Source organism: Diceros bicornis, chromosome 18, assembly GCF_020826845.1.
Source record: "Diceros bicornis minor isolate mBicDic1 chromosome 18, mDicBic1.mat.cur, whole genome shotgun sequence".
Taxonomy (NCBI): domain Eukaryota; kingdom Metazoa; phylum Chordata; class Mammalia; order Perissodactyla; family Rhinocerotidae; genus Diceros; species Diceros bicornis.
The window spans coordinates 981,765-1,004,006 of record NC_080757.1 but is presented as its reverse complement, the minus strand read 5'-3'; the positions used below and the strand labels follow the sequence as shown (position 1 = coordinate 1,004,006).

Sequence of the window (22,242 nt, the reverse complement as noted above, 5' to 3'; positions counted from 1 at the left end):
ATAACGTGGAATTAAGTGAGTCGCCTGCAGACACTCAGCTGGCTGGTGGCAGTCAAGGCTAGGGTGGCGTCCCTGGATTTCCATTCCATTCCAGTTTTCCTCCTGCTCTGCTCCACCAGCCTGTTCCTGTCTCTTCTGCTCTAGCACAGGGCCTGTGGGAGAGATTTGCAAAAAAAAGAAAAAAAAAGGACAGAAATGCAGAGCCTCGGTTCAATTTGGGTTTCAGGTAAACAACAAATGCAACATTTGGGACAACTTATACTAAAACTTATTTGTTGTTATCTGAAATTCAAATTTACCGGAGGTAGGGGGCTGTATTTATCTGGCAACCCCAGGGAGAGGGAATTTGGGCATGGGGTAGGGAAGGGTTGGGCTAGTCCATCTCCATTTGGGGATTCTGGAAATCTAGAGGACAAGCAAAGCCAGGAGCGGTGACAGCAGAGCGCCCTAGCGTCTTGTTCTTCTGCCTCCTGCTGCACGCACAGCCCACGACGGTGACCTGCGTCATCCCACATCCCCCTTGTGGCCAGCCCCCTGCGGTTGTGCTCCGTTGCCTGCCTCCGGCCCCTTAATCGGATGAAGTGTGCATATGGGTGCAAGAGGAAGGGAAAGTGCAGCTGCCAGGCAGGCAGGGAAATTAACCTCGGATCCAGCGAGGCCACTGGCTGCTGATTTATTGATTGCCTTGAAATAACAGCCCGATCTAATAGAGGCCATCCAGGAGCAGACAGTAGTTCTTCACGGGATTCGCTGTTTCCTCTTTCCCTTTTCCACATGGCCTGGTCCCAGGCTCCGCTGCCTTTTGTTATTAGATTGCTCTGAAAGTACATTTATCACCCCACCGTTTCCCAGGTGAAGGGGCAGGTGAAGGGAGGCCATCTGGGAGGCCAGGGGAGGCCGAGGGGTCCCTAAAGGGCCCTGGGAAGAAAGAACTTTCATTGTCCCCAGAACAGTGGCAGCCTGGTGGAGGGCCCAGCCTGCGAGTCCAGGCCTGAGTGCTCACCTAGGCTCTTCCAAGCCCTTGGTTTGCTTGGCTGCAGAATGGGCTTCCCTCTCGGCCTCCCAGGAGTGTGTTGAGAGTATAAGCAGCGGGAGGAGTGTGGGCTCTGGGCTCGGGTCCGGCCAGTCACAGTGGGCGTCCTTGGACATGTCTGATACGCCTCATTAAAACGGGGGATGGACTCGGGGCTCCGTGTGTCGGGTGGAAGAGGCTGCCATGGCACGGACATTGGCAGCTGTCTCCGTCTGTCCTTAGAGCTCAGATTCAACAAGGAGTAGGTTTTTAAAAATCAGCTTTATTGAGGTATAGTGTGTGTAGAATAGAATGCACACATTTTAAGTGTACAGTGTGATGAGTTTTGACAATTGTATATGCCCTGATCAAGATGCAGAACATTTCCTTCCCCAAAACGTCCTCTCTTGCCCCTTCCTCGTCAGTCTCCCCTCCCTGCCGCAGCCCCCAGCCCAGCGACGCTGCTCTGATCTCTGTCGGTATAGGTGGGTTCTGCCCGTTCCAGAACTTCATGTACGTGGAATCACACGGAAGGCTCTCTCTGTGTCTGGCTCCTTTGGCTCGCATGAAGTTGATGACAGCTGTCCCTTTGCACCGCTGAGTAGCATTCCATCGTGCGGGGGGCCGCACATTGTCTGTATGGTCCATTCGGCAGGTGGCAGGTGTCTGAGAGGCAGAGCCGTCATCAGGAGCGCAGAAGGCCACCTGCTCCCCTTCCGCCTCAGGTTACTGCTGCGGAAACAGCTCCAGAGAGCGAAACTCCCCAAGTGTGGAGGACAAACGGCACAGGTCCCGCACCCAGGGCTCCTGACCCCTGCCTAGTGCCCCTTGACGCCGGGCCTGCCAGAGGGTCAGGTGTAAGGACACAACACCGTATGTAGTTTCTGACAGACTTCAGTGTCATTTTGAAAGCGTTATCCCATCAACTGGGAAGAAAAAAAATCAATGGACTTTAAAGCTATATCTTAAAGTCACGTAGTCACACCGCATAACAATGTTTCAGACAACCACGGACTGTATATACGGTGGTGGTCCCACGTGATTATAATGGAGCTGAAAAATTCCTATCGAGTAGTGATGCCATAGTTGTCGTAACACATTACTGACATGTTTGTGGTGATGCTGGTGTAAACAAACCCACTGTGTGCCAGTCGTATAAAGTATAGCACACACAATTATGTACAGTACATAATGCTTGATAATGATAATAAATGACTGTGTTACTGGTTTATGTATTTACTACACTATACTTTTATCATTATTTTAGAGTGTAATCTTTCTACTTATTAAAAAAGAAAAGTTTACTGTAAACCAGTATACCATGTTATACTGGCAGCAGCCTCATACATCCCGTGTTTACCGTCTCTTGTTTGCATCATTTTCTCTTGTGCTTGATTTAATCTCCTGTTGTTTTGTTCATCGTGGCCCCCAAGCATACAAAATCCACTGCTAATGTTGCCAGTAAGAGGCCACGTCGAGTGATTGACCTGGAAATGAAATTAAAAGTGATTAAGAACTACGAAGGTGGAAAATCAGTGATGGTTGTTGCTCACCAGTCAGGCATGTCCCATTCCACCATAGCTAGGATCTTGAAGAACAAGAATAAAGTGATGGAAGCTGTTAAAGGATCTGCTTCATTGAAGGCAACGAGACTAATGAAAATTCAAGAAGGAACTATATCAGACATGGAGAAATTTCTGATGACCTAGATTGAAGACCAGACACAGGATCGTATCTCTCTCAGCACCATGACAATCACGGCCAAAGCAAAAATTTGTGATGTTTAAAGAAAAGGCTGGACCCGACTACGATGTTAAATTTACTGCTAGCTCTGGGTGATTTAAACGATTCAAGAATGATTATTCACTACATAATGTGAAAGTGAATGGTGAGTCTGCGAGAGCTGATGTGAAGGCAGCTGAAGAATTTTTGGGAACTCTAGATAAGCTGATTGTGGAGGAAAATTACTTGCCAGAGAAAATATTCAATATGGATGAAACCTCCCTGTTCTGGAAATGGATGTGTGAAAGAACTTTCATCCATAAGGAGGCCAAGTCAATGCCAGGATTCCAGGCTTTGAAGGACAGGATAACAGTCTTGCTTGGGGGCAACGTCGCAGGCTGCAAACTGAAACCCTTTCTGATCTGGCACAGTGAGAACCCCAGGGCCTTCAAGCATATCAGTAAGCACACACTGCCAGTTACCACAGGAGCAAGAAGAAGTCACGGGTGACCCAGCTCCTCTTCCAAGCTGCCCTCCTGAATTGCTGTGCCAGCGAAATGGAGAAGTACTGTTTGGAGAATAACATACCTTTCAAGATTTTGCTTATTGTTGATAACGTTCCTGGGCATCCTCCTTTAGGTGATCTTCATCCCAATATCAAAGCAGTGTTTCTCCCTCCAAACACCACCTCTTTGATCCAACCAATGGATCAAGGAGTTATAGCAGCTTTTTTTGTGTGTGTGTGAGGAAGATCAGCCCTGAGCTAACATCCATGCCAATCTTCCTCTTTTTGCTGAGGAAGACCGGCCCTGAGCTAACATCTATTGCCAATCCTCCCCCTTTTTTCTCTTTTTCTCCCCAGAGCCCCAGTAGATAGTTGTATGTCATAGTTGCGCATCCTTCTAGTTGCTGTATGTGGGATGCCGCCTCAGCATGGCTGGACAAGTGGTGCGTCATTGCACGCCCAGGATCCGAACCCGGGCTGTAGCAGCTTTTAAGGCCTACTACCTGAGGCGGACCTTTGCCCAGGCTATTGCTGCAACTGAGAAGACACTGATGCGATTCTGGAAGGATTACAGCATCTGTGACTGCATCAAGAACGTTGCTTGGACTTGGAGTGATGTCACCAAGGAGTGTGTGAATGGCATCTGGAAGAAGACACTCAAGAGGTTCGTCCATGACTTCAAAGGATTTGCCAAGGATGAGGAGGTTGCAAAAATCAACAAGGCTGTGGTTGAGATGCAAACAACTTTAACCTGGGTGTGGGTGAGGATGACTAGAGGTGGTTCCTGAGCAACTGACTCAAGTAATGAGGCGCTGGACCTGGAAGAGGAATGCATAGCCAGAGAAGAGGAAACTGCAGGAGAAGAAAAAGAAGAAGAACCCCCAGGAAAATTCACAGTGAAGGGTTTAGCAGAAGGTTTTGCAGACCTCAATAACCTCCTTAAAAGGTTTGAAAACGTGGACCCCAACACTGAAAGGTTTCCGTTAATAGAGAGGAATGTTCATGGTGTATTATCTGCTTACAAGCATAACTATGATGAAAACAAAGAAACAAACCAAACAAACCACCATGGACATATTTCTGAAAAGAGTGACACCTCCTCAAGAAGAGCCGCAGGCAGGTCCTTCAGGAGATATTCTAAAAGAAGGCGTTGTTATCATAGGAGATGACAGCTCCGTGCGTGTTATTACCCCTGAAGACCTTCCAGTGGGACAAGATGTGGAGTGGAAGACAGTGATATTCATAATCCCGACCCTATGTGGGCCTAGGCTAATGCGTGTCTTAGTTTCTAACAAAAAAAGGTTTAAAAAGTAAAAAAAAATTAAAAATAGAAAAAAAAGTGTGTAGAATAAGGATACAAAGAAAGAAAATATTTTTGTACAGCTGTACAATGTGTTTGTGTTTTAAGCTAAGTGTTATTACAAAAGAATCAAAAAGTTTTAAAAAATTAATTTTGAAAAGTAAAAAAGTTACAGTGAGCTAAGGTTAATTTATTATTGAAAAAAAATATTTAGTGTATCCTAGGTGTGCAGTGTTTATCAAGTCTACGGGAGTGTACAGTGATATCCTAGGCCTGCACATTCCCTCACCATCACTCACTGACTCTCCCAGAGCAACTTCCGGTCTGCAAGCTCCATTCATGGTGAGTGCCCTATACAGGTGCACCATTTTTTATCTTTTACACCATATTTTTACTGTACTTTTTCTATGTTTAGATACGTTTAGATACATAAATACTTACCATTGTGTTAGAATTGCCTCCAGGATTCAGTACAGTTAACATGCTGTGCAGGTTTGCAGCCTAGGAGCAATAGGCTATACCATACAGCCTAGGTGTGTAGTAGGCTATACCATCTAGGTTTGCGTAACTACACTCTATGATGTTCGCACAACGATGGAATCGCCTAACGAGGCATTTCTCGTAACGGATCCCTTTCGTTAAGAGATGCATGACTGTACTAGGAACAGGTGTGCCAAAGGTAGCTCGTTTGAAAAACAACTGGGCTACTGAGGAGGGTGGAAAGAGGGCCCTCTCGTGGATAGAAGGAACCCTGGGTTAGGAGCCCGAGGATTGTTCTGCTGCCCCTCTTTCTGGCTGTGTGACCCCTCGGGTCACTTCTGAGGGGCCTCTGCTTCCTTACATGTAAATGGAGCTAACATCACCCGTGCCGAGGCCTGTTTGGAGGGTTAAGTAACCTCAAGTAAAAGCACTTTTGAAATCGTGAGATGCTGAATCAATGGTCATTGTGATTATCATTGTTAGTGTCTTAGAGACCCCAAGGGTTCTTGGACAGTTGCCGAAACGTGCTGCCCCCCTGGAGCTCCCTCTGCCTGGACATCCTGTCTGCCCTTGCTACTTGAGTCTGTTGATGGTTTCCTTTGCTGTGCAGAAGCTTTTTAGTTTGATGTGGTTTCACTTGTTAATTTTTGCTTTTTTTTGCCTTTTCCCTTGGTGTAAAATCCAAAAATCATCATGATGACCAACGTCAAGGAGTTTATTGCCTATGTTTTCTTGTAGGAGTTTTATGGATTCAGGTCTTATGTTCAAATCTTTGAATCATTTTGAGTGAATTTTTGTGTATGGTGTAAGACAGGGGTCCAGTTTCGTTCTTCTACATGTGGCTGTCTGATTTTCCCAACACCATTTATTGAATACACTGTGCTTTCCTCATTGTATATTCTTGGCTCATTTATTGTGAATTAACTGACATATGTGTGGGTTTATTTCTGGGCTGTATTCTGTTCCCTTGATCTATGTGTCTGCTTTTATACCAATACCATACTGTTTAGATTACTATAGCTTTGAAATTTAGTTTGAAATCCAGGAAGGGAGGTGATGCCTCCAGCTTTGTACTTTCTCAAGATTGCTTTGCCTATTCAGGGTCTTTTGTGGTTCCATACGAATTTAGGATTGTTTGTTCTATTTATGTGAAAAATGCCATTGGAATTTTGATACAGATTGCATTGAATCTGTAAATTGCCTTAGGTAGCATGGACATTTTAACAATATTGGTTCTTCCAATCCATGAGCATGGAATATCTTCCATTTATTTGTGTCATCTTCAATTTCTTTCATCAATGTCTTATAGATTTCAGTGTACAGGTCTTTCACCACCTTGGTTAAATTTATTCCTAGGTATTTTATTCTTCTTGATGCAATCATAAATGGGATTGTTTTCTTTCTTTCTGATAGTTTGTTATTAATGTATAGAAATGCAACTGATTTTAGTACATTGAGTTTTTACCCTGCAACTTTACTGAATTTGTTTATTAGTTCTAATAGTTTTTTTGGTGGAGTCTTTAGTGTTTTCTATATATAATATGATGTCATCTGCAAATAGTGACAGTTTTACTTCTTCCTTTCCAATTTGGATGCCTTTTATTTATTTTTCTTGCGTAATTGCTGTGGCTAGAACTTCAAATACTATGTTGAATAAAAGTGGTGAGAGCAGACATCCTTGTCTTGTTGTTGATTGTAGAGGAAAAGCTTTCAGCTTTTCACCATTGAGTATGACGTTGGCTGTGGGCTTGTCATATATGGCCTTTATTATGTTGAGGTGTGTTCTATCTATACCCTCTTTACTGACAGCTTTTATCATAAATGATGTTGAATTTTGTCAAATGCTTTTTCTGTGTCTTTTAAGATGATCATGTGATTTTTAGTCTTCATTTTGTTAATATGGTGTATCATATTGATTGTTTTGCAGATGTTGAACCATCCTTGCATCCCTGGAATAAATCCCAATTGATCATGGTGTATGATCCTTTTAATGTATTGTTTTGGTTTTTTATTAACTTTTAGTTGAGGTATAATTGACATTATATTAGTTTTAGGTGTACAATATAATGATTTGATATTTGTGTATATTGCAAAATGATCACCACAATAAGTCTAGTTAACATCCATCACCATACATAGTTACAGAATTTTTTTTCTTGTGATGAGATCTTTTAAGACTTACTCTCTTAGCGACTTTCAAATATGCAATACAGTATTATTAACCATAGTCAATGTGCTCTACATTACATCCCCTGGACCTATTTATTTTATAACTGGAAGTTTGTACCTTTTGATTCCCTTCACCCATTTTTCCCATCCCCCACACCGTGCCTCTGGCAGCCACCAATTTGTTCTCCATATCTATGAACTTATTATTATTATTTTTTAAGATTCCACATATAAGTGAGATCATACGGTATTTTTTGTCCTCTGTCTGACTTATTTCATTTAGCATAATGCCCTCAAAGTCCATCAATGTTGTCGCAAATGGCAAGATTTCATTCTTTTTTATGGCTAAATAATATTCCTGTGTGTGTGTGTGTGTGTATGTATGTATGTATATACATACACACACATTTTATTTATTTGAAGTATGTTGAATTCAGTTTGCTGAGGATTGAGGATTTTTGCATATATGTTCATTAGGCTTATTGCCCTGTAATTTTCTTTTCTTGTGGTGTCCTTGTCTGTTTTTGGTATCAGGATAATTCTAGCCTTGTAAAATGAGTTTGAAAGTGTTCCCTCCTCTTCTATTTTCTAGAAGCATTTGAGAAGAATTAGTATTAATTCTCCTTTAAATGTTTGGTGAAATTTACCAATGAGGTCACCTCATCCTGGACTTTTGTTTGTTGGGAGGTTTTTGATTACTGATTCAATCTTCTACTAGTAATCAGTCTGTTCAGACTGATTTCTTCAGTCTCTATTTCTTCATGATTCAGTCTTGGTAGATAATGTGGTTCTAGGAATTTATCCATCTTTCTAGGTTGTCCTATTTGTTGGTGTATAATTGTTCACAGTGGTTTCTTATGATCCTTTGTATTTCTGTGGCATCAGTTGTAGCATTTCCTCTTTCATTTCTGATTTTATTTATTTGAGTTCTCTCTCTTTTTTTCTTGGTGACCCTAGCTAAAGGTTTGTCCATTTTGTTTATCTTTTCAAAAAACCAGCTATTAGTTTCATTTATCTTTTCTCTTATCCTTTTAATCTCTATTTAATTTACTCCTGCTCTGATCTTTGTTATTTCCTTCCTTCTACTGACTTTAGGTTTTGTTTGTTCCTCTTTTTCTAGTTCCTTGAGGTGTAAAGTTAGGTTGTTTATTTGAGATTTTTCTTGTTTCTTGAGGAGGCATTTATTGCTATGAACTTCCTTCCTGCTTTTGCTGCATCCCATAAGTTTTAGTGTGCTGTATTTTTATTTACATTTGTCTCAAGGTATTTTTTGATTTCTTCATTGACCCATTGGTTGTTCAGTACTTGCCTGTTTTTTCTGATGCGCAGTCACTCTGAAAGGGCTTCCCTTCACCTCTTGGTCCGGCTGCTTGGAGGGTGACTGTGTCTTGCAGGGAACCCCAGAAGAAGCCCTTCACAGGCCACACAACCTGTCCTGCAGTCTGATGACCTGAGATGCCCTCCCGATGTTGTGCAAGCCTGCCTGGCTGTTTTGTGGTGCTACAGGGACGGACACACAGACAGAAACTCAACTCTATGTATTATCCTGGTAGATTCTGAGCTACCCTGAGGGCAGGCCTGGTGGTTGGTTCATTTTTGGAGCCTCAGCCACACTTGGTGCAGTGCCAAGCACACACCAGTAGGCCCCAGAGGAAGGTTGGTTGAGTTGGGTTGAATCCTACGGAGCAAAATAAAGTGGCCCATCAAAATAAAAAACTTGTTCATCAAAGGACATTGTAAGGAAAGAGAAAGACTATCCATAGAATGAGAGAAAATATTTGTAAATCATATATCTGATAAAGATCTGGTATCTGGATTGTATAAAGGACTCATACAGCTCAAGAATAAAAAGACAATCAACCCAATAAAAAAAATGGGCAAAGGACTTGAAGAGACTTCTCTCCAAAGAAGACATAGAAGTGGCCAATAGGCGCATGAAAGACATCAGCGTCGTCAGTAGTTAGTGGGGAAATGCAGATCAGAGCTGCAAGGACTTGCCACTTCACACCCACTAGCATGGCTACAATTTTTAAAAATGGAAAATAACAAGTGTTGGCAAAGACCTGGTGATGGGAATGTAAAATGGTGCAGCCGCTGTGGAAAACAGTTGGGCAGTTCCTCAAGAAGTTAAAAACAGATTTACCAAATGACCCAGCAATTCCACTTCTAGCCATACACCCAAGAGAAATAGAAACACGTGTCCACAGAAAAACATGTGCATGGATGTTCATAGCAGCATTATTCACAATAGCCAAAAGGTGGAAACAACCCAAATGTCCATCAACTGCTGAATGGATGAACAGAATATAGTATTTTCATACAATGGAGTATTATTCAGTCATAAAAAAGAATGAAGTACTGATACATGCTAAAATGTGGATGAACTTCAAACCTTATGTTAAGTGAAAGAAGCCAGACACAAAAGGTCACACATTGGATAGTTCTGTTTATATGAAACTTACAGAAGAGGCACCATAGAGACAGAAAGTAGATCAGTGGTACCAGGGGCTGGGGAGGGATGGAGAGTGACAGCTAATGGGAACAGGGTTTCTATGTGGGTGATGGAAATATTCTGGAATTAAACTATGGTGATGGTTGCACAACTAAAAACCACTTTGAATTTTATCTCAAAAATTTTTTTAAAAAACACGAAGGGGCCATAATGAGTGTGAAGTCTGTGGCCTTGGGCCCCACGGTGCCAACTGTAGGCTGCTGGGCAGTGCACTCGCCGCCCTGCAGCGCTCACACCATCCTCTCTCCGAGTGAGGGCTGAGCTTCCCATGGGGTCCGCAGAGGCCGCCTGCCTGGAGCCGGACAAAGGGCTTGTTTACCCTCCGAGAGGACTGGGCAGTGGTGCCAGCAGTGGAGACCTGATTGAAGGGATAGCCCAGGAGCCACCTCGCTCACCTCTCCTTCCCGTAAACTTCAGCCCGTACCCGCCTCTCCCCACAGCCTGTTACCCAGGAAATCTGAGGACAAGCCTGGGAGGCGCCTCCAGGGAGAGAGTCAGAGTTGGTGGCCCTGGGCCAAATCAGCGGTGGACCTGGAGCTGCTAATCACCCGCCCCGCTGACGGATTGCCGGGAAAGGCAGGTCCGTTTGGCAAGTGGAGCTGGGCGGCAGGCAGAAGCACTACTGAGGCTGTAATGGAGACAGACGGCCCCCGGGGTCCAGTCCTCCTCTCGTGTCCCAGAACCGCCGAGCGCCAGCCAGGGCCTGTGACATGCTCCATACACGTGAAAGCATTCATATTCAGGCCCGATGGGCCACTTGCTCACATAATTAGAGCACAGTCACCTCGACTCCCCGCCGCCTCCTCTCCAGGCCCCACTGTGTATTTTTGCCTTTTTGCACCCCCTTCCCCTCCCACCCTATTCATTCACCCATGTGCAGGGTGCAGTGGGAGCCCAGCGCGGCAGAGACGTGGGTGCCAGGAAGCTGGGGCGGGGAGACGAGCAGCGGCCGGCAGGGCATTTGTTAGAGCCGTCTGTTCACCTCACTCTAGTCAGCTGTTGAAGGTTGATTATAGATGTGATTAGTTTGAAAACATAAAATAAGGACTCTGTGTCTAAAAATTAAAAGCTTGAAAGTCTGTGCCTTGGGGAGCGGGGAGGGAGGGGTGAGGTCCAAGGGGCCCCTTCTCGGCCCTGCCCCGGGGCACCAGTTCGAGGGCGCCGGCTGGATGTGGGCTGGGGCCGTGCTCCCCGGGCTCTGCCGTCCTCAGGCTCCTTTGGCAGCTCCTCCTGTCTGTTTCCAGTGGCTCCTTCTCCTCGGCTGGTTTCTCCTCCTTTTCTGCCGTGGGCATTCTCGAATTTTGTCTAGTGGGGCTCTAGGCCTGGAGGAGGCCCCAAGTCTGGTCAGAGCCCTGCGCTGGCCCAGGGGCATTTCCAGGCTGCCGGGTCTCCTGCTGCTTGATGTGTTCGAGGTGTGTTTGGTCGAAGAGGCTGCTTCCAGAAGGACCCTCGTGGTCCATGCAGACAGGACTAAGGAAGTGTGGGAATCCCTGCGGAGCGGGACTGAGAGCCACACGGCAGCTGCTCCCGTGTCCTCCCTCTCGGAGTTGGCGGCATGGAGCCTAGGAGCACAGAGACCCGCTCGCCACCTCCACGCTCGCCCGGCTTCTCCCCAGCAAACGCCTTACGTTTCCTCCTCCTCCTCTCTTCCCCTGTCCAGGTTGCGAGATGGGAACAGAAAACCCACAAGCTGAGCAAGGCCTTCCGGTCCCCGTACCTGGCCTGCTACTTCCTGGGCTGTGTCATCCTGCTCCTGAACTTCCTGCGCTCACACTGGTAAGCCCCCAGGCCGTTTCCATTGCAAGAATCCCCGACGCCTGAGGTGAAGGGGGCGGCTGCTGCTGGCAGTGCCGGGGGTCCATCAGGAGGCAGGGAGCGACCGAACACCCAGGGAATTCTGCTCTCCAAGGCCTCTTGCCACAGCAAGGCACCCGTTACCTCTCTGTGCCATTAGACTCTGTCAGCAGAGGAGTCCTCATGACCTTGGAGGGGACAGCGCCACATGCCTGGGGCCAGGCACCCAGAAGCGGGGTCGACAAGGCCTGGGTGGTCCCCAGTGTGCAGACAAAACTGCCATAGAAGTCCCCTCCAGGAAGTGCTGGGCAGGAGGCAGGTGGCCCTTGGGGGCTGGGGCCTCACCCAGGCTCAGGCTGATGTCAGCAAGCTGCTCGGTCCACCTCTGGACCTGGCATGTTACCTTTCTGCCATCAGAGAGAGAGGCCAGGGCGGGTCAACTTGTTCTAGAAGATGAGGCACTGCCTGCAGGACCTGGGAGCAAACACTGCTGCCCAGACGCCAGGCGAGGTGAGGGAGGCCCCGGGCTCAGCTGTGGAGAGAGGAGAGTGGGCTCAAGGGGTCAGACATGGCCCGCCTTGGTTCTCACCTTCTTGGGCTCTGTGAGAACCCTTGTGGGGCACACGAGCTTGTGCACTGACCGTGGCCCATGCAGTGCTTTAAAACACGAGAAATGATGCATGAGAATTCCGGTTTCCCCACGTGGGAGCCATCACTGGGGGCCAGGCGGCGGCTGCCCCTATGGACAGCCCCCCACCTTCCCCGTGGCCCTGCCCCACCCCTGCAGGCACTGGTGTGAGGGGTGGACTGTCATGCTGGGCACTCTGGTCCCTGGCTCCTGCGAAGTGGCCTCTGTAGATGCCAAGGGCCGGGGCGTGGGTGTTGGCTGGGGCCTCACTCACACACCGAGAGAGGCATGGTCCAGAGAGCCTTTCCTGTGCTCCCTCGCTGTCTTCCCACCTCAAGGGAGTGTGGTCAGGAGGGGCCCTGCAAGGCCAGCCTTCCCACTGGACCTGTGACCTCAGCCTGTGCTTCTTGGCCTTTCAGGCTGCCTGTCATCTTACTTCCTCCGCTCCAGGCCAGGATGGTCTCTCCAGGGTCAGGGTCCTCAGAGGGGGCGCAGCCCGTGGCACCCGCCGCTGTGGGTTGAATGACATGAAGACATTCTCCAGAGAGGCTTATCCATGGCACGAAGGGGCAAGGGGCTTGGCTTGTGGCCCTGCCTGGGGGACCTCCACGTGTGCTGGCCCCAAGGGAGCATTTTCACATTTGTAGGGCAGAGAAGGGTCCCATTGCAGAGATGAAGAAAGTGAGGCATGGCAGGAAGCTATGATTTGTCCGAGGTTTTACAGCTCACAGAGCCTGACATGGCAGGAGATCAGGCGGCTTCAGGCTCAGCCGCGGCTTGGGGAGGAAAGGCTCGATTCATTTAGGCCCAAGGAATGCGGTGGTCACAGTGCTAGTGCACCCCGCTGGGCTGGGCTCATGGGGGTAGGAAATCTAGAGGGAGAGGGGAGGGTCCGCTTTGCCCACCCCTGCCATCTGGAGTGTCCCCCTTCCAGTGGAGGGGCCCTGAGCTGCCATCAACAAGGCGGGAGTCAGTAGCCCGTCTGAGCCCAAGCTGGGTGTGCGGGCCTCTCCAAGCCCTGGCCCAGGGTCCCCTCTGGACCGCAGGCGCACGCTCCCAGGTCCTCACGGGGTTGGTGAGGCTGAGGAAGAGCAGAAGGCTGGGAGAGCTCGCCTCCACCCCAGAGCCGGCTGGGACAGCTGTCAGGCCGTGTGCTCTGCCAGGAGAGGGCTCGGGCCTCACGACCCTCAGCCCATTCAGCAGGACGGACCGGATGTCCAGACGTGCCCATTTGTGTCCCGAGTCCCCATCATTGCCAAGCGCCAGCTGTGGGCAGCCACACTGCCTCCTGCCCATGGCACCCATGGTCACAACAGCCCTTGGGGTTGGGTATCTGAGCCCAGGCATCAGATGGCGGCCAAGGCTGGTAAGTGGTGGAGCCAGGCGGCAAACCTGGCTGTCCTGGCCGTGTGGCCCTCCCCAGGGAGCTTCTCTGTCTCGGTGCTGAGTTCTGATTTCCCTGCTCCTCCCTAGCCCGGTAATGGAGACCCGTCTTCCCACTTGCTCAAGCCAGAGACCTTGGAGGCATCCTTGATTGTTTCCTGATATTTCACTGCTCAGTCCAGCAGCACAACCTGTATTCCACCCAAGATCCGCCCCTGGGGTCCATCCCTCTCCCTTCCCTGTCTCTCTGGACCACCAGCAGCCTCCTCACTCCACACAGCCACACAGGGATCTTGTTAGACTGAGAATCAAATCGTGTCATCCCTGCCTCACACCCCCACCCTGGCTTCCCACTGCAGGAAGAGTAACACCCAGATTCCTCACCTGGCCTGCACGTTCCTGTGGCAGGGCCTCTGCACCCTCCCGCCCTCCCCCCTCCCTCTGGCTTCTCCGCCTTAGCTCTCGCGGGCGTCTGAGGAGAGAGCCCTCCCCGACAGCACCCTGCATGCAGAGGCCCCGACCTGGGCGACCAGCTGCCGCTTGGCTCCTGCAGGGTCCTCAGCACCTGTCCACTGGTCAGTGCCAATGTGAGACCCGCCTCTCGACAGGCTGTAAGCTCCAGGAGGCTCAGGACTGTCTGCCCTGTGAGCCGTTTATCCCCAGGGCCGAGCGCCGCACAGGGCTCAGTGAGTGCTGGGGCTAAATGCAGAGGGAATGGAGCCTGCACTGGGAGCCCAGCTGACCCTTGTCCTTAGAGAGAGAGAGGTCCCGGGATGGCTGGAAGGCTCCAGTGAGGTCTCTAAAAACTGGTGAGAGCTCCCGATGGGTAAACAAGTCGCTTACTCCTTACCCTGCCCTTATCTGCCCTGGGCCTCGCTCCGACTGTGGCCACAGAGTCAGGGTTACAGACGGATCTGCCTCGCATCCCCCGGAGCTCTCCCACGGGGAAGGGAGGGGCTGCCCCAGACAGGCCTGGATCCGTCCCGCCCACCACAGCCTTCCAGCCTCAGTGTCCTCAGCCAAACAGCAGGAGAAGCCCCTCTGGCAGGGCCGTCACAGGTAGGCGCTCAGCATGGCCCTTACTTCCTGGTCTTCTGGTGGCAGCAAGGTGCCGGTCCTCAAGGAGCTGCAGACTCGCAGGCCCTGGATGAGCGGGGTCTCGGGGTAGAGGGGATGCAGGAGTGCGGCCGGCCTGTGATGCATACTGGGCCTCTTGCCACTGCTGCCTCCCCGTATCCTCCACACCCGCTGGCATCCTCTCCTTAGCCGATTTCAGGTCACGTGTTTAAGGGTGATCCACTTGATAAGAACAGTACTTGAGGGTGCGTGGCACAAGCCCAGCCTCCCTCTCTTGGCCTGGTCTGCCCTTCCAAGACCTCTTACCCATTTCTTGGTCCCCTTTGGGAGACCGTCTCTACTTAAACCCTGTATAGGCGTGTGCCACCGTGCACGCGGCCGTGCGTGGTGGGCTCGCTCAGCAGAGATGGGTGGAGGCTGTTTCAGAGCAGCAGCCGTGGGTCCATCTGGTTCTCTGTCACTGCCACACAGAGTCCCCGTGTGGAGGCCCCACTCTCCTAACCAGCCTGCACAGAGCACTTCAGTTGTTTCTAGACCCCTGCTTCTCTCGGCCCTGCAGCAGGAGGGTGCTTCCCAGCTCCCTTGGCCAGTTCCTAACCGGCATGTGACCTGGGCCAAGGGGACCCCTCTGAAAGGGGGGGCCTCGCTTCCTCCACCTGCACACACGCCCCCAGTAAACTGGCCTGGGCAGGGTGCTCGAGCAGTGGGCAGCCTGTCGGTGGGTTGAGTTGGATAAGATGCCTGGGGTCAGGCAGCACTTGGGATGTGGTAGGAGAGTGAGCCATGAGGGTTTCGGAGCAGGAGAGGGAATTAATGAACTGAGTCGGTGTTTGAATTTGCAAGGGGCTTCCAGGCCTTCCTGAGCTAACCTCGCCCCACACTGCTCGGCTCAGAGGGACCCTCCCTTTGGTTCCCACTTGGAGAAGGAGCCTTGGCTGGCGGTGCCGAACAGAGAGGGAGATGAACAGTGACCTTGAGGACTGAGGGGGAAGGGAGGAGGGTGTCCCCTCAAAGCTGAGGAGAAGCTGTGCGGATGAGGCCGGCCTGCGGGGCGGGTGGGCCAACCTGCAGTGGCTCCACGGTTATGAAACCCTCTCTCGGGCTTGGCCGCTGGGTGCTTTTGCGATGCACGTTAGCCTTCCTCCCCCAGCCGGGTTGTCGCCCAGTTGCTCTGGGAAAACTCAGCTGGTGGGAAGACCAAAACAGCCTCCTCTCCGTTCCCCAGCCCCGACCTGGGCCGGCAGCCCAGCCTACTTAGCTGTTCCTCAGCATATTTGATTTTCTCCTCTGTTTTCTTCCCTAGCAGGCCTTTGCTCACAGACGCTCAGGCCCTTTCTGAATGAATGAATGAATGAATGAATGAGTGGGCAGATTCCATCCAAAAAGGCCCTTGTCTCCTTAGCCATCACTGAGGAGACGTTTACAGCTCCTGAAACGTTAACCTCTTCAGGATACGGGACCTGCTGCTTTTTTTCCTAAAATAATGTACTGTTTTGAGTTCTGGACTTCTGAGTTGTTGGCTTGCTGGATCCAAAATGGAGAGAAAAATCCCCAACCAATCTCTCCTCAGCCAGGCATCTGCTGGTCCAGAATCCGGGGAACCCCGGCCCCGGCCCGCTGGTTCCTTGTGGCTGTGGAGCCCGAGTTCAGTCCCAGCCCTGCAGACTGACTGTGCCCCAGGTGGGCTGGGGCCTGTGGAGGGCAGAGGGGCCCGCTGATGCGACTTCCTTCTGGGCTGAAGCAGGGCTTCCCTGGTGGCCCTGACTCCAGCCATCTGTGCTGGCCCTCAGCAAAGGCAGATGGCCTTGGAGACAGTCCCTTTCCCTCTCGTTCTGTTTCCCAGTTGGGTGTTGGACTAGTTCAAGGGTTGGCAGACTGTGCCCTGCAGGCCACAGCTGGCCAGCTGTCTGCCTTTTTACAACCCACAAGCTAAGAATGGTTTTTACACTTTTACATGAGTACCTTTATTTATTTATTTTTTGTGAGGAAGATCAGCCCTGAGCTAACATCCACGCCAATCCTTCTCTTTTTGCTGAGGAAGACTTGCCTTGGGCTAACATCTGTGCCCATCTTCCTCCCCTTTATTTTTTTATTTTTATTTTTTATAATTTTATTTATTTATTTTTCCCCCAAAGCCCCAGTAGATAGTTGTATGTCATAGTTGCACATCCTTCTAGTTGCTGTATGTGGGACGCGGCCTCAGCATGGCCGGAGAAGCGGTGCGTCGGTGCGCGCCCGGGATCCGAACCCAGGCCGCCAGTAGCAGAGCGTGCGCACTTAACCGCTAAGCCACGGGGCCGGCCCTCTTCCTCCACTTTATATGGCACGCTGCCACAGCATGGCCTGCCAAGTGGTGCGTCGGTGAGCGCCCGGGATCCGAACTCGGGTCGCCAGCAGCGGAGCTCGTGCACTTAACTGCTACGCCACGGGGCCAACCCCATGAGTACCTTTTTTTTATTGTGGTAAAATACACAGTACATAAAGTTTACCATTTTAGTCATTTTTAAGTGTACATTGGTATTAAGCAGATTCACATTGTTATGCAATCGCCCCACGATCCACCTCCAGAACTTTTTCATCTTCTCAAACTGAAACTCTGTCCCCATTCAACACTACCCCCATCCCCTCCCCCAGCTCCTGGCAGCCACCCTTCTACTTTCTGTCCTTATGACTTTGACAATTCTAGGTGCCTCATATAAGAGGAATCACACGGTATTTGGCCTTCTGTGACTGGCTTATTTCACTCAGCATCATGTCCTCAAGGTTCATCTAGGTTATAGCATGCGACAAGATTTCCTTCCTTTTTAAATCTTGCCATTTGCGACAATATGGATGAACCTTGAGGGCACGACGCTGAGTGAAATAAGCCAGACACAAAAGGACAAATACTGTGTGATTCCACTTACATGTGAAATCTAAAAAAATCAAACTTATAGAAACAGAGAGTAGAATGGTGGTTACCAGAGCGGGGCATGGGGGAATGGGTGAAGGTGGTCCAAGGAGACAAGCGTCCAGTTAGAAGAGGAGTAAGTTCTGGGGATGCGATGGGCAGTGTGGTCGCTGTATTAACAATGCTGTCTTGTATACTTGAAAGTCGCTAAGAGCGTAGATCTTAAAAATTCTCACCACACACAAAAAATGGTAACTATGTGAGGTGATGGAGGTGTTAACTGACCTTGTGACGATCATTTCACAATATATTCGTATATCAGATCATCACATGGGACACCTTCAACTTATACAATGTTATACGTCAATTGTATCTCAATAAAATTAGTAAAAAATAAAAGCACGTTGAAAAAATTTTTAAAGAATTTCCTACCTTTTAAGACTGAATAATAGTCCATTGTATGGAGAGACCACATTGTGCTTATCCATTCTTCTGTCGGTGGGCATTCGAGTTGCTTCCACCTTTTGGCTACTGTGAATCGTGCTGCTATGGACATGGGTGTACGGATATCTGAGTCCCTGCTTTTGATTCTTTTGGGTGTATACCCAGAAGTGGGACTGCTGGATCATGTGGTAGTTCTATGTTTAATTTTTTGAGGAATTTCCACACTGTTTTCCACAGCAGCTGCACCGTTTTACATCCCCACCAACAATTGGAACAAGGGTTCCAATTTCTCCACATCCTTGCCCATACATGTTATTTTATTTTTTGGATAATAACCATTCTGATGTGTGGGAGGTGATACCTCATTGTGGTTTTCATTTGCGTTTGCCTGATGATTAGTGATGTTGAGCATCTTTTCATGTGCATGTTGGCCATTTGTGTGTCTTCTTTGGAAAAATGTTCAGCTCCTCTGCCCATTTTTTATCAGCTTGTTTGTTGTTGTTGAGTTGTATACATGGTTTCATTTTAAATGGTTATATAAGGGCCTGTGAAGCTGAAAGTATTTACTATCTGGCCTTTTGAGAAAAAGTTTGTCAGCCCTGGACTAGTTGATGGCTAAAGTCCCTTCTAGCTCTTCTGTCAAATCCATAATTTTGATTGTCTACATCAGGTGTTGGCAAACTTTTTCTTTAAAGGGCCAGATAGTAAATATTTTTGACTCTGTGGGGCCGTGTGGTCTCTATTGAAACTGCTCAGCTCTGATGGTAACAGCCGTAAACAAATGAGCATGGCTGGGTTCCCATAAAACTTCATTGACAAGAGTAGCCTGCGGGCCGGATTTGGCCGAAGGCTGTAGTTTGGTGGCCCCTGTTCTCCATGCAAGGAAGTTCCCATTGCTGCCTTTGGGCAACAGGCACGCCTGGTCTTGATGTCCAGACAGTGAGTCCGAGTAGCCTGGCAGGTGCCCTGGGTCAGCCTCAGCTCTCCTGACGGGGTGACCTTGCGCAGGTCACTTAAGCTCCTGAGCCTTGGTGTCCTGTCTGTGAATGAAGCAGGAGTCCCTGGCCCACTCCCCAAGGGGCCATCCGTCCTGCACCTCACCGGCTGTGGCCCACGCAGGGAACAGCCCTGCCTCGGGGGTCAGACCTCACAGGTGCTCGCAGCGGTGGCTGGGTCAGAGCGGGGAGGGGCCTGGGGGTGAGGGAAGATGGGCCCTGCTGCAGGAGGCAGCCTGGGTTCTTAGGGGACCCCAGAGGGAGAGAAGGCGCCGTGGAGAGGCCAGAGAGCGTGACTGTGGAGTCTAAGCATGGAGGCGGCCACGTCACAGTGATGTGGACGGAGCAGTGACGCAGTCAGACGCCCGTGCCGAGCAGGCCCCTGTGGCTGCCGCACTGGCGGTAGGACTGGGTAAAGGAGGGGCCGCTGTGCCTGGATTCGGCCCCGTCTCCTGTACAGGATGCCAGCAGGAGGCAAAAAGCTAGAGGCCCCTGATCTCTGTCCCTGGTCCCGTGGCAGGGGTCCCTCCTTCCTCCTCCAGGCCCCGGCCCAGTGCTGGGGGTCCCGAGGAGACCGAGGGGACAGTCCCACCCGCAGCCTGGCTCCTGACATGTAGACCCCAGCAGAGAACTCTGGGTTGCTCTTGCCTCCTGGGCCCTCGGGAGAGCTCCCACGTAGCTGGGAGGAGGTCAGGCCACGTCTAGCCTCTCACAGAGCAGAGCCCCTGCTCTCCCTCCTCCCCAGCCCCCTCGAGGTCAGTGCTGGCCTGGCCTGCCGTCTGTCGTCTCTCCGCTGAACTGGCCACCCCAGGAGATTTCTGGGAGTAGAGAAAGGATGCTCACAGGCAGGACTGGTTTTCTCTCCTCACCTTTCAGATCTCCAGGCGGCGACTGTGCTCCGGCACTTTCTCCCTGCTCCTCAGTCTCGTTGGTCTTTCCCTCTACCGGCCATCTGCTGCCCCCAGGCCCCGTGCCCTGGCCAGGCTGTGTCCCCGGTGACGGTGACAGTGTCTCCTTTCCCCACCAGGGATGCTGGGCGGGCAGATGGGGCCCTGGGGAGGGGCTGGGGAGAGTCCCGGCAGGACCAGCTGCTGCCCGGCATTGTCCGGTGCCCTTCATACACATCACTCCATCTGATTCCCAGAGCTGCGTTTTCTTTTTTTTCGTGGTAAAATACACATAACATAAAACTTGTCATTTTAACCATTTTAAAGTAAACAGTTCAGGGCCGGCCCCGTGGCTTAGCGGTTAAGTGTGCACGCTCCACTACTGGTGGCCCGGGTTCGGATCCCGGGCGCGCACTGACGCACCGCTTCTCCGGCCATGCTGAGGCCGCGTCCCACATACAGCAACTAGAAGGATGTGCAGCTATGACATACAACTATGTACTGGGGCTTTGGGGGAAAAAAAGGAGGAGGATTGGCAATAGATGTTAGCTCAGGGCCGGTCTTCCTCAGCAAAAAGAGGAGGATTAGCACGGATGTTAGCTCAGGGCTGATCTTCCTCACAAAAAAAAATATATAAATTAAAAAAATAAATAAATAAACAGTTCAGTGACTTTTAGTATACTCACAATGTTGTGTGACCACTTTTTGTCTAGTTCCAGAACTTTTTCACCCTAAACAAAAACCCTGCACACATTAAATGGTCACCCCCTCCCCCCATCTGCTTCTCGTCCCTATGGATTTGCCTGTTCTGGACAATTCCAGTGTGTCTGCTCTTGTCTCTCTGCAAGCCGCACGTTCCCGGAGGGTGGGGACAGCAGCGGTCCGGGCGGTAGGGAGAGAGAGGGACTGTTCAGGCACACGCACACACACACACACACACACACACACACACACGATTGAATGGAGCCGGGATTGTGTGCCTGTCAAAGCCCTGGGCAGGGGTGTCCAGGATCGCTGGGCAGCTGGCCTGCCAGGCGTGAGGCCAGGGCCCCGTGGTCACCTGCAGGTGCAAAGGGGCAGGGCAGGGCAGCAGTGTCAGCCGGTCTGCACCAGCCCGGCCACCAGGGGTGGTCTGGGGGCCGCCGCAGGCTGAGCATGCTCATCGTCTGGAGGCGTTGGAGACCTGTTTGCTGGCCCGTGCAAAGGAGGAGGGAGGCCTGGCGGGCTGCGGCATCTGTTGAAGCCCCCCCGACGGGGCAGCTCTCCACAGCTGGCCTTAGCGGAGCCGGGCGGCCTGGAGCCGCTGCCCAGGAGTGAGCCCTTGGGACCGGGCCGCGTGGACGCCAGGCAGGGCCAGGTTAGCTGGACGCGCTGCTGCCTTCCCCTCTCTGCTGGCTTCCGCTGGGGCAGTGGCCTCGGGGCAGGTGCACCGGGGTGCTCAGGGCATCAGGGAGCCTCTGTGTCCTTTGTCAGTCACCTGATGGAGCTGTAGTCCAGTACACCTCGGAGTCACCCGGGGGCTTGTGGAAACGGCGTGCAAGCATGGGGGAGGGGGACGAGGGGGCCCCACGCACGCTGGGGTGCGCCGCTCAGCAGGGGCAGGGCTCTGGCCGTGGGCGGAGGGACCAAACCTCCTTCACCAGTGGCCTGGGGGCAGGTGCACCCTGCGTGTGGACCGGGTGCACGTCAGCACACGTGTGGCTCTCTTCCCTGTGGCCGTCTCTGTGCCAGTCCTTGCTGCATCCACGCCTGTCTGGAGCTGCTCACAGGACGTCAGGACAGGCCTGATGGCGGAGTGGCCGCACGAAGGAGCAAGGGAATGGGGCAGACGGGGACCAGTTTACTGCAGAGGAGGGTGGTCAGTTGGTGCGGTAAAGAGCGTGTCCAGAAGATGGGTCAGGGCCTCCTGCAGGCTCCCGGGTGTGCGCAAGACTCAGTTCCTTGTGGCTGGGGACTGAGGCCCTCAGTCCCCAGGGTCTGCCTGCCACGCGGCCTCCCCACAGCATGGCCGTCGGCTTCCTCCAGGCTGGCGGGAAGAAGTCTCCTGGACGTCTCTGTCTGACCGCCAGACCTCTTTGAAAGCCACCCCCCGACCCCAGGGTAATCTCCTTTTCAATTAAAGCAGGGTCAACTGAGCAGAACCTAAGTCCATCGGAGAAACGCCCTGCCCTTGCCCCACCTCGGGAGGGAAGCCCTGGTGTGCAGGTTCAGCCCACACTGAAGGGGAGCGGGATGCAGAGCATGCGCTCCAGGGCCCTGAGCCGCCTCTAGAGCTCTGCCCGCCCTACGGTGGAAGAGGCGCAGGTGGGGTCAGCCTTAACTTGCAGGCTGTGGGGGCCATTGGGGGTCTGCCTTGAGGGAAGGGCCTTGGTTGGAGGGGGATGCATTGGCAGCTGGGTGGAGGTGCTCCGGGAGGGGGCTGGGGCAGGAGGCCTGAGCTGGAG

General features: G+C 51.2%; 1 protein-coding gene across 4 annotated transcripts in view; it reads left to right on the top strand.

Annotated features, from left to right (window-relative positions):
- The window catches only part of PEMT (phosphatidylethanolamine N-methyltransferase), an 87,089-nt gene that overhangs the window by 53,463 nt on the left and 11,384 nt on the right, over nucleotides 1–22,242 (top strand). For all 4 annotated transcript variants that reach the window (XM_058559517.1, XM_058559519.1, XM_058559516.1 and 1 more), the window contains exon 3: nucleotides 11,361–11,476. In XM_058559517.1, coding sequence (XP_058415500.1) covers nucleotides 11,361–11,476 — 116 coding nt within the window. The remainder of the gene's footprint in view (nucleotides 1–11,360; nucleotides 11,477–22,242) is intronic.